Source organism: Malaclemys terrapin, chromosome 7 (assembly GCF_027887155.1).
Source record: "Malaclemys terrapin pileata isolate rMalTer1 chromosome 7, rMalTer1.hap1, whole genome shotgun sequence".
NCBI classification, from domain to species: Eukaryota; Metazoa; Chordata; order Testudines; family Emydidae; genus Malaclemys; species Malaclemys terrapin.
This window is the reverse complement of record NC_071511.1, coordinates 12,545,799-12,561,156: the sequence shown is the minus strand read 5'-3', so window position 1 is coordinate 12,561,156 and position 15,358 is coordinate 12,545,799. Positions and strand designations below refer to the sequence as shown.

Here is a 15,358-nt window from a genome sequence, read left to right as displayed (position 1 = left end):
ATTCTCTTGCCTGCTCAGTTAGTACTTGCCTCCTCTCTGCTTCCTTATTTCTCCCCTCGCCCACACACTCTGACCAACGGTAGTGAATGAGTCTTTCCTTGTCTGTTCTTGCCATCTGGAACAGTCTTCCTAATACCTTTCCCCTTCACTAACTTTACATTGTCTTCTAAATCTCAGCTGATATCATATCTTTTCTCCTTTGCCAGCAACTTAGAATTCTCCTTCCCTCTACAGTTGCAGAATTTACAATAACTCAAGAATGCATTTGGGAATACAGCTTGAAAACAAGCCACTGTTCATAACAAAACTCCTTTTTATTGTACTGGGTTTCAGATAACCATTTACTCTAGACTGCCAACAAAAAATCAATTGTTTCTTTGACAATACGTTTTAACAATTTATATCGTTAAACGGCTATTCAGTAATAATTAATAGCCAATATGTCATTCAAATATTTACTGATTCTTCAAGAAAAGTGATTTACTGATAATTTGGTAATAGATCATTTCTATCTTACAAGCCAGTTTTCTTCTCCCCTTCTTTAATTGCTTTGGGTCTCGTTGTACAGTGTGCACTACATACCAGTGAGTACATATGCTGTACACAAATGTTCACCCACATATGCTTAGATTTTTAGACATGAATAGCACTCTTGGGTGTCCAGCATGAGACACGTGAAAATGGCCTGATTTTCAGAAATTGTTCAGCATTAGTCTTCTGAAAAATCAAGTCCCTCTCAGTGCCCTCTTAGTTGGGCACTCCAGAAACTGAGGCACTCAAAATCACTAGTTAGTTTTGGAAATGATGGACTTAATTTTAAAATATATTCTCTCTTGTTAACCATGTTTGGCAAAAAATAAGGTATTTGGTAGAACTGGGTGGAAAATAGATTTTCCTTCTCATGAAAAGTTTTTGTTTTGTACCCGAATTGGAACAAAAAACCATAATTTTGAATTTTTTCACAAAATGAAATACCTCGCAAAAATATCATTTTGAGTCACTTGAAACATTTTGTTTCACTAAACTCAACCCCTTTTTTTTAATATTGACCCTTTATGATTCAATATGAAAAAAAATAAAGTAAATTTAGGAAAAAAAAGCTTATGATACATAAAGAAAAATCAAAACTTCTAGATCCAAAAATATCAAAACAGGACATTAAACATTTTAATAGTTTTTTCCTTTAAAAAAAGAAACAAAATTTCCTCAAAATCAATCCATTTTGTGAAAATGTTCAGTTTTGTCAAAACAGCATTTTCCAATAGAAAACTTTCATCTAAAATCTTCCAACAAACTCTAGTATTTGGGTTGAGAATCCAGATATATTCTGTTAGCTACACACCCTTATCAATCCTATCCATATTTTCTGCTATTGTTACATTAAACATCACAGCATATTCTAACACTAGCTGGTCATATAATTCCTTCATGTTTTTTTTCATCTAGCTTGAAATCACTTTCTTGATCAGCAAAACTGCCTATTCTAAAAAACAGTTTCTATTTGTCAGGACCACTTCTCTGAGCCCTTTATTTCACACGGAAGAGAGATGCAGTAATGTGAAAAATCCTTCAGACCTCAGTCAAGATAGTAAAGACGGAGTCAATATTGATCCATGTGCTGCTTATACCCAGCAAGCATGTTAAAAGTTTTTCCTAAGCAGTCACAGTATTTCATCTAAATTGATAGAATAATTCATTTTACTAAAATTTCTAATTACCCAACACATTAAGTGGCTCTTAAGTATTCTCGTGAATTCAAAGGCAAAGAAACAAACAGGTACATTCAACTCACCCTTAGTAACAGCAGCATTAGGTGAGCTTGAGTCATTAGTATGTTTAACTGAAATAAACAAAAATGAAAACCAAATGCAAACGGAATAGTTGATATAGGTTAAAAGGTCAAAACAAACAAAACGTTAACCAAACAAAAGAAACCTAGAACAAAATACTTCCTTAAAGGAAATGTAAATATATTTTATATAAAATCACCAAAAGAATATAATGCAAATCAACACAGACAATGAATTTCTATATGTATAAAGAAAGCATTAAAAAGATGTAAAACTCAGGAAAAGATTCACTAAAAAGTGATTTTATCAGAGTTATGTCGAATAAGATTGGTAGGTTCCTAGCATTCATTAAAAGAGTCTATCTTTAATCTTTTCTCCTTTGTTATTTATATGCTTCTTCTTGGTCTCAGACACAATGCCTCAGTAGGGGCACTCTGGCCCCAATCCCACAGAGCATTTAGGCATGTGCTTCACTTTAAGTACATACATAATCCCATTGACTTCAACAGTAGGGTTACCATATTTTGTGCCTCCAAAAGGAGGACACTCCACGGGGCCCCGCCCCCCGCCCCGCCCACGCCCCCTCCCCAACTCCGCCCCCTCCCCAAAGTCTCCGCCTCCTCCCCTGCTTCCCGCGAACATTTAATTCGCGGGAAGCCTGAAGCAGGTAAGGGGGGTGGGGGGAGGAGGTGCGGCCCAGGCTGGCCCCCCGCGGCTCCAGCCTGGGTCGGCTCGGGCCCTGGGGTGCCGGCCCCCGGCCGAGCACCCCCGGCCCGCCCAGCACCGCCGGCCCCCGGCGGCCCGGCGCACCCCCCGGCCCCGAGACCCCGGACCAGCCCCGCGACCCCGGACCGGCCCCGCGGCCCCGGCCCGGCCCCGCGGCCCAGCGCACCCCGGACCGGCCCCGCGGCCCGGCGCACCCCCGTGGCTCCTGGCCCGGCGCACCTCCGCGACCCCGGACTGGCCCCGCGGCCCGGCGCACCCCGGTGCGGCCCCGCGCACCCCCCGGCCCGGCTCCGCGGCCCCCCCAGCGGCCCGGCCCGGCGCACCCCCCAGCGGCCCGGCCCCGCGAGCCCGGACCGGCTCCCGGCACCGCGCCCCCTGCTCCCCGCCCGGCCAAAGAGGCCCCGGCCGAGCCCTCCCTCCCTCCCGATTTTCCCGGACATGCCCGGCTTTTGGGGATTTCCCCCCGGACGGGGATTTGAGCCCCCAAAAGCCGGACATGTCCGGGAAAATCCGGACGTATGGTAACCCTATTCAACAGTAACGTGCATGTACTTAAGTAGTTTACTGCCCTGAGGCCAGAGTGTTCCAAAGCCTGCAGGATGAAGTCCTCCACTGTGTGTGTGACTGGAGACATTTACACATCTATAGAATACAATATTTACTTCTGATATTTTACTTACAATTAATATCCTAAAACTTAGCATCATAGATCATAGAAAAGTAGGTTCGGAAGGGACCTTGAAAGGTCATTTAGTGCAGACCCATTGCTGAAGCAGGATCAAGTATACTTAGATCAGTGGCTCTCAACCTTTCCAAACTACTGTACCCCTTTCAGGAGTCTGATTTATCTTGCGTACCCCCCAAATTTCATCTAATTTAAAAACTACTTGCTTCTAAAATCAGACATAAAAATACAAAAGCGTCACAGCACACTTTCTGAAAAATTGCTTCCTTTCTCATTTTTACCATATTATTATAAAATAAAACAATTGGAATATAAATACTGCAGTTACATTTCAGTGTATAGTACATAGAGCAGTATAAACAAGTCATTGTCTGTATGAAATTTTAGTTTCTACTGACTTCATTAGTGCTTTTTATGTAGCCTGTTTTAAAACTAAGCAAATATCTAGATGGGTGGATGTACCCGTGGAAGACCTCTGCGTACCCCCACTGACCTACACCATCCCTTACAGGCTTTTGTCTGACTTATTATTCAAAACCTCCAATGACAGGGATTTTACAACCTCCATTGGAAGCCTATTTCAGTACTTAACTATCATTACAGTTAGAGAGTTTTCCCTAATATCTAATTTAAGTCTCCTGTGCTTCAGATTAAGCTGATTACTACTTGTCCTACGGTTAGTGGATATGGAGAAAAAATTATCACTATCTTCTTTATAAAAGCCCTTAACATATTTGAACACTGTTATCAAGTCCCCCCTCAGTCTTCTTTTCTCGGGACTTAACATGCCTAGAGTTTATTTTTAACTTTCCTCATCGTTCAGGTTTTCTAAACCTTTTATCATTTTTGTTGCTCACGTGGACTCTAATTTGTCCACACCATTCTTCAAATATGGCACCCAGAACTAGACACAGTACTCCAGCTGAGGCCTCAAGATGGATTAACCAAGTATTAAGGTATATGAATTTAGTGTTAATTATTTATCTTTTTGCCTCAGCAAGAAAATATATGGCTTGTAAGTTAAATATTGAGGTTTTTCGATTGGGAAGAAAATATCCCTGATTTTTTTTAGGAAACATAAATCCCCAAAAGTCAGATATTATTGAAACCAGAAGGGTGACAAAGCCAGACTAAAATAATATATATTCTCAATTGATTTTTAACATCTTTATTCTTGCAAGTGACACTTAAAATTACTGCAACGGAATGAGTCAAGCAAAATGGGAAAGCTCTCCAGCTAGTGTAAACTGTCATAACTCCACTGAGTTCAATGAAGCTTTGATTACCCCAACCTGAGAACGTGGCCTACCATATTATCTCTGATTTTCTTTTTGTTTGTTTGTTTGTTTGGCTTCTTTCAAAAGCACAATCTCACTGTTTCCTGTACATTCTGTATATAGAGTCACTTTGTTTCCTTTGTTGTCTGGTTTGAACTCACATGCAGGCATAGTACCTGAAACTACCTTTTTCTCATTTTTGGAAACTGAAAAGATTTGACGTATCTGGTGTTCTTTTCATCTGCCAAAAACTGGGTAGCTACAATGGCCACGACTCAGAAAACGAACAGCTCCATGTCTCCTATTTGCCCTTTCAGTCAGGAAATGCAAAGCTCCTTTCATGCCATATTATGCTCAATTCCTCCATGCTTTTTACTTCTTACTAGAGGCAGCCATGCAAACAAGTTTTCCTCTTGCTCTAGAGTAGGAGTACATTTCCTGTGACTGGGAAAGTATTGACACCCAGTTCTCCCCAAGATTATGAAAGCTGATGCTTTTGTAACTTACAACATAATGGGGTTTGTGAGGCTTTTTTCTAAGTGACAGGTGATTTTGTGCATTCAGAGACAGAGGGACCAGTCACGACTTCTGTTGATTTCTACCTTCTCTTGGGCACCTATCAAAAGTGGGCAGGGATAATCTTCTATTGTTCGTTCAGTTCCTCTCACAGTGGGGCACCATCCTTGGCTGGTGCTTGGGCACTACTGTTATATTCTGATTACTATTAATAGAAGTGAAGGCAAATGGTACCATTGGCTCTCCATGGCTGAGCTCAGGAACAGACTTGTCAGGTACAAACCAAGAACTCTAGGTTATGGCCATTTTGAAGTGCTCTAATATCCAGTCAGCCAAACAAGAACCTTGCTGCATAATAGGACACCTGGAGTACTCCCTGATCATGTTAACTGCAGCTCCCTAATGTCATTCTCCAGAGCCCGATTGCCATATCCAGGCAAACCCAGGCTCGGGGGAAGAGGCAGTACGGAATGCCTAATGATCCACTCAGTGGCTGAGAAGGGAGTTGATTTCCCTGATGCATCGTGATTAGATTTCGTAGTTGTGGAGAACAGGAGGAAGACAATAGAGCTTTTGCAGCCCAGCATCTGCAGAAGCTTTTTATCGGTTGGATCTAGCTCTCAGAGCAAGGCTTATAATACAGGAATAAGCATATTAACATGTATTTTCTTCAGAGAGAATCATGTTAGACACATGGCACACTTTCATTCAGTGACAAGGGGGAGTTAAAACAATTTTTAAAAGACTTACTATGTGTAACCATCAGTGTCATTGGCATTTTCTGAACGATTGTCCGCAGCCGGGGAAATGCTGCAAAGCAACAATAATCGTTTCGACTGTCATTTTCTTCCACATTTGCAAAGTACAGATCTCCCTTAAGGCTCATGGAGACCCTTTCATCTTGTGGAATGTGTTGTAAATCTAGCAAGAAAAAAATAATTATAATATGGTAATAATATCTAGCCATCCCTCAATTTACACTTCCTATCTTGTGTTTGCTTTCAGGTGCAGAATGGAACTTTGATGCAAAAGAGGAAAGAGGTGCAACATAATCATAATCTCTGTGTCCTTTTACAGCCATGGGAATGGGAGTTTATGAAACAAGAACCTAAGTAAACTTTCTCAGAAACAGCATGAATTCTCTGGAAAGTCAGTTTTGTTCCTGTACTTTAATTCTGTAATTACTAGGGGATGATGCAGTTAAAATCCCAGAAAGAAGAACAGGAGTACTTGTGGCACCTTAGAGACTAAAAAATTTATTAGAGCATAAGCTTTCGTGGTTAGTCTCTAAGGTGCCACAAGTACTCCTGTTCTTCTTTTTGCGGATACAGACTAACACGGCTGTTACTCTGAAACTTAAAATCCCAGCACGTTTCAGAGCTACAAAGACTTGCAGCACTGCCACGGATGCCTTGATTTCTAGGTTTCCACTGTGCAGAACCCAAACTTATCTTCCCTGTAAGTACACCTTATAGTATGTAACTCCTAGACATGCAAAGGTTTTGTTGGCTCATTGCTAAACCAGCCAAATGTGGAATGAGAGCAGTTGTCTATCGATCTAGTCTGGAATCCTGTCTCTGATAGTGATAAATCCTAAGGGTGAAATCTCAGTCCCACCAAAGTCAATGGGAGTTTGCCATTGATTTCTATGTGGCCAAGATTTCACCCTAGACATTTAAAGAAGATGACAGAATCCCCCAAAATAGCCAATTATGCCATAACCGGACAATAGAGAAAGGTTATTCGTAATCTTGTCAATTAATGGTTGTCTTGCCTTCTGAAGCAGGATGGTTTATACTATTGGTGTATTTTATCCACTTTACTGTAACTGAATGTTCTGATTATCTGTGTGTGTCTAGCCCTTTCTAAAACCCTGCTGAGCTCTTGCACTCAGTGTTAAGTGTGTCAATGAGTTTCACAGGTTAAGTATGTGTTATGTTAAAAAGTATTTTATTTCATCAACTTTAATGTTTTGCCTTCCAGTTTCATTGTATATACATTATGAAAGGTGCCGAAGACGACCTGATTCACCTTTCTGTACCATTATTCCCAGTAGCTTTCCATGTGTCTAACCATTCTTGTTACCTCTCTCTTAAATCCCTCTGCTATATCCTTTTTTGAGATGGAGTGACCAGAACTAAACAAAATATTCGTATTGAGGGTATACCTTTGATTTATGTCATGGCATTATAACATTTTAAATATTGATTTATATCCCATTCTTTAAAAACTCACTGGACTTTTGCCAGTTACTTCATGGGGTCTGAATTTCCATCCTTATAATATTGTTTGTGCATTTGATTGCTCTTGCACATTAAATAAAGGCTTTTACTGGGTTGCCTACAATGCCACCCATATATTTGTCCTTAGCGCTTACACTTATAATTTTCATCAGTTATGAATTTGTCATGAAACTGATCTTGGACAGGCATTTTAAGAAAGGCCTGTTATGTGTTGTGTCATCAAATGTTACTTACCAATATTCATCCAATAGATATGCAAAGGTGGAATTCCTCTGGGAGGATTACAGTGCAAAACCACAGCATCACCATACTCTACCTCAATTGGCTCAATCTTTTCCTTTGGGAATTTTGGTACACCTATGACAAAAAACAAACAAACCGTTTCCTTCATTTTCTTATCCTTAGCCCCCTTTTATACAAACAGCACATCTACCCCATATCCTTCCTTTTGTTCTCTGCATTAAGTACTATTATTATGTGCATAAAAGCAAAAAGTGGCTACGCATTTTTTTGAAAAAAAAAAAAAAAAGAGTAAGATGACAAGATCCCAGCAAAAGAGTTTGTAGTACACAAAGAACAAAGGAATTGGTGTAACGGAAAGCAAAGTAATGGTGATGTTAAGGGGAAGTCTGGCATAAAATCTGCATGTATGACTCTACATCAACCCATCTTAGTATACATTTCTCCTCTATTGTCCACTACTCCAGGAGTATGCTGGAGGCTAGCAAGAGCAGGACTGTAGTTTGATGATCCTAGCTGGCATAATGGCTCCCAGGGAACTATAAGGCAATGCAACTTAGAGCAGCCTTTAGGCAGCTGCTATAACTTGAGCAAGGGGCTGGCTTGGTGCTCAGTCAGCCCCAGAATTAGATAAGGTAGAAAGGTAGCTTAGGATGATCTTTGCTTCCCCCTACCTCAGGTGTGCAAGCTTTGCTGTGGCACAGCTGCAGACTGACCCTACATAATCTTTAGGGTCTGATCTTGCTATCCTTGTACATTGAAGCACTCCTTTTGACTCACATGCACAAAGGCTAATGGACCTGGTTCTTAAATATAGACCAGTTGAACCAATAGTTTAGGACCTGATTCAATTACCAAAATTCACTGAAGTCAATAGAAACCCACAAGGACTGTGTATAAAGGACAGGAACAGCCACCTGGCCAGCTGCAAACCAGCCAGCTGCAAACAGAAGCAAAGGACTCTATCTTGTTTGCCAGCCTCATGCGAACACCACCACTGAAGGCACTGGTGCTACATCCACAAGCAGGGCGAGCAAGATTTTATCCTGGAATGAGCATAGAGAAGCCACAAGGCAACAAACAAATTCATTTGTTAAATGTAACCACTCTTTAAGCAAACCAAGTTGAGACTATTTCAGGGCAGGCACTGAATCCTGCTTACATTTGAGGCAAGTTAAAACTGGTGCAAGGTGCAATGCTGTCAGTTCAATACATAATTAAGCAATAGTTTTAAGAATGAAACATCAAGAGCCAAAGGGAAATACTAAAAAGTGCCAGCTTTGCATACCAGTTATTAATGTGAACTCCAGTGCAACACAACTGCATATTATAACACGTTTAAATGTCAAAGCTCATCTGTGCCAGATCCTCAGCTGATGTAAAACAGTATACTCCATTTACACCATCTGAGGATCTGGCCCAGATCCAACTGTAGGTTACAGTTAAGGAACTGAATGATTATTGGGGATTTTGCATACAAATATTACGAGATAGATTGAGACTGTGGTCTATGTAGTTCCATGATGAAGCAGGATACAGGACCTACTTGCATCTTAAGTTTGGATGCAGAGGAGAAAACAGAGGCTGTATGCCTGATACTTCCTGTCCCACTCTGAGTAAGTAGCTGGGAGGGATTAGGGGAGAGATGTGTGTGGGTTATGCAGGGCCAGGGATGGCGCTTCCACTAGGCAACCCTAGGCGGTCACCTAAGGCGGCAGGATTTGGAGGGAGGCATTTTGCTGCCCTCAGCGGAAATTCAGCAGCGGGGGGATCCTTCCGCTCCAGGTCTTCAGCGGAAATTCGGCGGCGGGTCCTTCACTCACTCTGGGACCCGCCACCGAAGTGCCTCGAAGATGCGGAGCAGAAGGATTCCTGCCGCCGAATGCTCAGAGGAGGAGCGCTGCCGCCTAGGGCAGCAAAAACCCTGGTGCCGCTCCTGTGCGGGGCCACCTCCCTACAACATGTATGCCAGCAGAACGGGCATGTTGTGACTCTGAGAAGTGTTTCCGAGTTACAGTTTCTTCTTAAATTTCCTTCTGTGGTAACACTAGCTAGTCTGAACTGGAACAATTACAACATGGTGTTGATTGCTTGAGTAAGAATTGTGTATGGATACCACTGGCCTAAGGGAAGGCATTACTCTGCCATAAGAGAAAATGGAAGGAATGTTCTCACACCTACCATGGATCATGAGAAATTATATCTACCAATCTTCTATTGGCAGAGAGATTAACAATTTTTAAAATCTCCAGTTTATAAACAGAGTAGGGTTCCCTAACAAGCAATAAAATGGAGATCCCATGAATCTCACCCACTTCATGAAAGACAATAGAGAGTAGGGTGACCAGACAGCAAGTGTGAAAAATCGGGACAGGGGGTGGGGGGGAATAGGAGCCTATATAAAAAAAAGACCCAAAAATCGGGACTGTCCCTATAAAATCGGGACATCTGGTCACCCTAATAGAGAGAATACTACAGCTAGCTTCCTTCCAATAGCTTCTTCACTCCTTAAATCCTGTAAGGTACACCCAGTGACAATTCCAGTTCCTGAGTCAACCTGCCAGGTAAACAGATTAGGTTGGAATTTAGGTCAGCTTCCAATTGATTCTCTTGCTGATTCTCCACGCTGTCTAATCAGCTGGAAGGTGAAATTCTCCTACATTCTGTGTTCTGGGAGTTATTAAAAACCAAAAAAGCTGATAATATTGTTACTCCTTTGTGACCCAACCAGCTACTCAAGTTTGGGACACTGTGGGTTGTTTTTATTAAGAGAAACTGTTGATAGTCAGTTATTTCTTTGATGTAATCCTGCCACCAGAAGAAAACAACAGGAGATAGCTTCTTGGCTCACCGTTTCAAGTCTCTTTCAGCCAGCACTTAACCCAGAAGCTCTCTTTTTTATCTGTTTCTCAGGGACACACTATCAGAGCTTTTCTGTCTGGAGCATGCACACATGCACAACCCTACCTCAGTCACTGTCCTGCCCCTGTGTTTGTTATCAGCTTTAATCAGCATGGCCAGACCACTGCCTAGGCTTGCCTTGCTGGTGCAGACCCTGGGCATTGGTTTCCATTGTTTCAGTTATCAGTATACCCCGGGTATTGAATGGTTCCCACAGTTAGCCTGAATAGAAGTTGCTTAGTACACCCATCAACCCAACCAACTCCATGATCTAGGCAGCCACCAGCACTTTTGAGCATAACATTATCTTAAGAACTGGCTGTGTGATATCACTCCTAAGTGCATATAGGTGTGTAACTTTTTTGCAGTATTCATCATTTTAATTCTTGGATATTATGTAAACGATTGCTACCAATTTGTGGCTGATCACAGAATTTATAATAATTGAGCTAAGCTGGTAAGTGGTTCTGAGCTCTATGCAAGACGTACTGCTTGATGATAGATTTTGAAATTGCATACGGCAAATGGATGATGTGAAATTGGAAATCAATCAATCTGTTTGCCATGACATATACCAAAAAGGTCATGTCGATATTACAGGCAACAGCCTACACACGGACATAAAGAGCAGGGCCAGACAATCATTCATCGCCCAAGGTACTCCATCTCACATTTTCATTACACAGGGGGAGAACAAGCTTGTATAATGGGCCTCAGAATGACCTGTTGAAATGCCAGCAGGTGGATCCTATCATGGCTCAGACAATCCATTGGCAGGAGAAAAAAAAAAGAGCCACAAGATGAAAAATTGTCCACCTGTATTCTGGCTCTTATGGAAACATTTCCCAAAGCACACTGTGATATATAACACACTCAGAACTGTCTTGGGAACGGTTCCTCATGCCACATTTTAATTCCTGCGAAGTAATATCTTGAGTTCTCTAATACCACAGTGTTATTAAACTGAGACACATAAGGATCAAAATTTTCTGTGCCCAAGTTCTCTGCTTGAGACTGATGGTGACCCAAGCAGTGACAGATTGTTGCTCTCTCACTGTCGTGAACCTGGACATAGCCAATCCCAAAAGTGACTTGCGATTTAATGACCATACGCTACTGGAAAACTCAAGATTAGACTTGAATGTTTTGAAATACCACTGATAAATGGGGAGGGGAGAGGAAACATTCAGCAAATGTCTTGTGGATCCCTTCTCCTATTTTCCTATGTTCAGAAAATTCAAAATCTCAGCGAAAAATGAGGAAGAATCTTATGCTAAAACTAATGAGTGTTTTTAATATAGATCCTGGGCCTGAATCTGTTCTGTTTCACTGGTATAAACCTGAAGTTACGTAGGTCACTTCACTACACTCTAAACTTTAGTGGGATTAGTCCAGATTTACTCATGCTTAGCCTGCACTTAATGATATGTCAGCATAGTTTCATTGGTCAGGGGTGTGAAAAAACCAAAATCCCTAGTGACATAGATATGCTGCAAAAATCCCCAGCATCGGAGCAGCTATGTTGACAGAAGAGTTCTTCTGTCGACTTGGGTAATGTTGTTCAGGGTGGTGGCATTCCAATACACACACACACACACACACACACACACACACTCTCTCTCTCTCTTCTGTTGGTGCTGGCGCTGTCTAAACTAGGGGCTATACTGGCATAGCTGTACTGACATAGGCTCCATGGTGTAGACAAATTCTCAGTGTAACTGTTTGTTATCAGCTTTAGTCTAAACTCTGTTTAGAGAAGGATGTAATTAAGGTGCCTGTTCTACACTCTTACACTGGTTGTACATAGTTATCACTCCATTGACTTTGTGGATTTACACCAGTGTAAGTGAGAAGAGAATCAGAAAAGGCCCACTGTTTTGTGTGTGTGTGTGTGTGTGTGTGTGTGTGTGTGTGTGTGTGTGTGTGTGTGTGTGTGAGAGAGAGAGAGAGAGAGAGAGAGAGAGAGAGTGTATGTGTTTGGGTTTTTTTGCCTTTGAAGTTAGCACTGGGAAGCTGTGCTGGAGAAGTATGCACTGAGGAGATTCTCAGATGCAATTAAGCCAGTGAATGAGTCTTTCTATGCAGGTATATGGTTTTATATATTCCCTGCACAGAAGGGCTCATTCATTGGCCGATTCATATACCTGCATAGAAGGATTCATTCACTGGCCGACTCCACCAGGTTTATACCCACTTTGCACCAGCAGACTGGCGAGAGACAGAGAGAGAGCACACACACACTGTTGTTGCCCAGTCTTGAATAAGAACTGCTAAAGGGACAATGGCCAGGAGATCTCTATTCCCTGGCAATCCCCAATACCCAGAGCATTCCTTGGCCATTGATAATCAGCAGTAAGTAGAGCAGCCCTAAGGTTGATCTTCTTTATGCCATGGATCAACCCCATGGCCGGCAAACCAGAAGTACATAAATGTGACTTATAACTTCCTGTGCTGCACTGTGCTGAGCACAGCTTGGACACAGCCTGAGATCTGTCTCAGTGTAGCAATTTCAGTTCTGGCTTATGCAGTTTGGAGTTAAATTAGTAATTCTCATTACAGTCCTTGAACTGTTTACAAAGGATGATTCTGCTAATTTATGGAATGATTTCTAATTTCCACACTAAACTGACTAATGTAATGGCTGGCTGTCAATCTAGGAAGGCATCTTACTATGGGGTAGATGCCAGTCCTTGCCTACAAGGTTTTCGCTATTACCCTTTCCCAAGAAGAAGGGCATTTATCCCCATAAATGACTCAGGGATGGTCAAAATAATCACAGTGAATTAGTGGTAAATTGGGTGACCAACAGAACTGGGTTCTATTCCCGGCTCGTGCACAACCTGCTGTGTGACTTTGCTCCATTACTTAGCCACTCTGTTTTCTCATCTGTAAAATGAGGATAATATTGATCATTCACCTTTGCCAAGTGCCTTAATGCTAATTGTTATTTTAGCTCAACTCAAGAATCCTTTTGGTCTCTTCACTACAGAATTCAGTATGCCTTTTCAAATTTTAGATACAGGCTTTGCCTTCTAGGTGGACTGTGCAATCGATAATGTGAGACACTGTCAGTGAATTTATTTCTTGGTTAATTTATTTTCATGCTATGCTTTTATCCTGTAGTTTTAAGTGTTTTAAGGAAAGTAACCATAAATATACTGTAAGTGGATGTTGTGTACATTTCACCAACGAGGTGGTGTTACCTTGTGATCAGTTAAACAAAAGGTTTAAATTTCTAGTCCGAATTCAATTTCTCCTTCTGACATTGGGCACATTCAATAATTAAAGTAACAGAATTCTAAGTTCAGTAGTACAGTGGTTGTTGTCTGCATCTTTGTCTTATTATGGCATTTAATGTGTCGCACTATATAGTAATCCGCAATTCCTGTTTTTTCACTTAATTGTGTATGGACACGAAACATACACATATGCTTAGATAAAGATGCATTGAGATTCTGCCACAGTTCTTGGTCAATTCAGTTCAATACAATAAAGGGAATCAAAATCTACTTCTAATATGAGCACCCTTATTGCAATGACAGAAGTCTTGTCCAGCACATATCAAGCTATTCACATGTCCTGCCTCAACTACACATTCCAAAATTCAAGAAACAGGCATCGACTAAGGAAAGTGTTCTTTTTTTTTTGTATATTTAAGTACCTCTTCTTTTGGAATCAGGGTCAGTGGATCACCAGAATATCAGAAGACTTCGTACTGCTGGAGGTGACATACTTTAGAAGGGACATAAAACTGACGTTCTCACCACTTTGGGAAATTAAAGGGCCCCCGGCACTTTTCTTATGAGTAGTGGTATCAACCCCAGTGCCCTGGCCAGATTCCAAAGTGAATAATTGTGTTCTGCCTAGAGCTTTGAATGGCAATGTTGCTCTTTTCACCCTGCCCAAAACTGTTGGGTGACATTAAACAACTACTGTGTCCCCTCCAGTAATGACTAGGTCATTTTAACTCATACCATGACATTCAGTTCAGTTCAACTGAAAATACAATTTTGAGTCAAACTGTTGTGCAGCGCTGAGGAGTTACACCCCTACAGGCAGCTGCAATTTAGTGATGAGTGAAGTGATTCCTATCTATACACACCTGACCTTTGTGGCCAGGGTGTCATGAGGCTTAACTGGCTAGTTAGTGTATACAGCACACCTCCCAAGAAAAAAAAAAATATCCATAAAAGCTGGTCAGTAAAAAAGAAAACCCTGGGAGACTCCTCTCATGGATTTCATTTCAGAGTATTCAATCAGGAAAGAATCTCCCTGAAAAGGAAGAAGTTCCACAGACTCCATGAAGTTCACCAAGGACTTCACTGTTGTTTCTGATTTTATGCAGAAGGTACTATGGGTAAAGGCAGTAGTATAAAACCAGAGATAGATGAGATCGAGACAGAGAGAAATAAATGTTTTCTCCCCACAGAAAGATCAAGAGGTTCTGCTCCCTGTGTATCTTGGGGGGTCTGTCCCAATACAGAACAGTTTATGTGGACTCTCTGGGTCTCCTTCTCAGACTCTTTTAAGCTTCTGTGACCGCACAGCTCCAATGAAGCCATGTTGCCAGGCTTTCCCCTATTTATAGATGCCTTTAGGAGATGGCGCATGGCACAGAAAGAGGCCGCATAAACTTTTCTACAGGGCTGGTAGAAGAATGCTACATGTTCCCTATTGTCTGCTACCTCTGCACTCAAATGGCCAGAAATACTGCCAAGGAGATAGGTGACCACTCCCTTCCGTGGCAAAGGCTGAAATCAGCACGTGGAGGGCCTCCATCACATGCAGATCTCAGCGGGACCTTTGTCTGTCAAGTGCTTTGGGGTCCTTTGATAGCAGGAAGCTATAGAAATGCAAAGTACTATGACTGGTGGCACTGAATGACCAAAACTGCTGTTTTAAACACAGAACAAAAAAACTGCTATGACTTTTATGAAAAATGAAAAGAAAAGGCATTAAAGAGTTGTTTATTTTCATAGC

The 15,358-nt window shown here is 41.7% G+C and overlaps 1 protein-coding gene across 6 annotated transcripts in view; it reads right to left on the bottom strand.

The window, feature by feature from the left end:
• Window positions 1–15,358, bottom strand: part of CHL1 (cell adhesion molecule L1 like) — a 194,347-nt gene that overhangs the window by 58,510 nt on the left and 120,479 nt on the right. For 5 of the 6 annotated variants that reach the window (XM_054035093.1, XM_054035095.1, XM_054035092.1 and 2 more), the window contains 3 exons: window positions 7,472–7,594; window positions 5,745–5,915; window positions 1,793–1,840 (listed from right to left, as the gene is read on the bottom strand). In XM_054035093.1, coding sequence (XP_053891068.1) covers window positions 1,793–1,840; window positions 5,745–5,915; window positions 7,472–7,594 — 342 coding nt within the window. The remainder of the gene's footprint in view (window positions 1–1,792; window positions 1,841–5,744; window positions 5,916–7,471; window positions 7,595–15,358) is intronic. The other variant, XM_054035096.1, reaches the window with a different exon arrangement.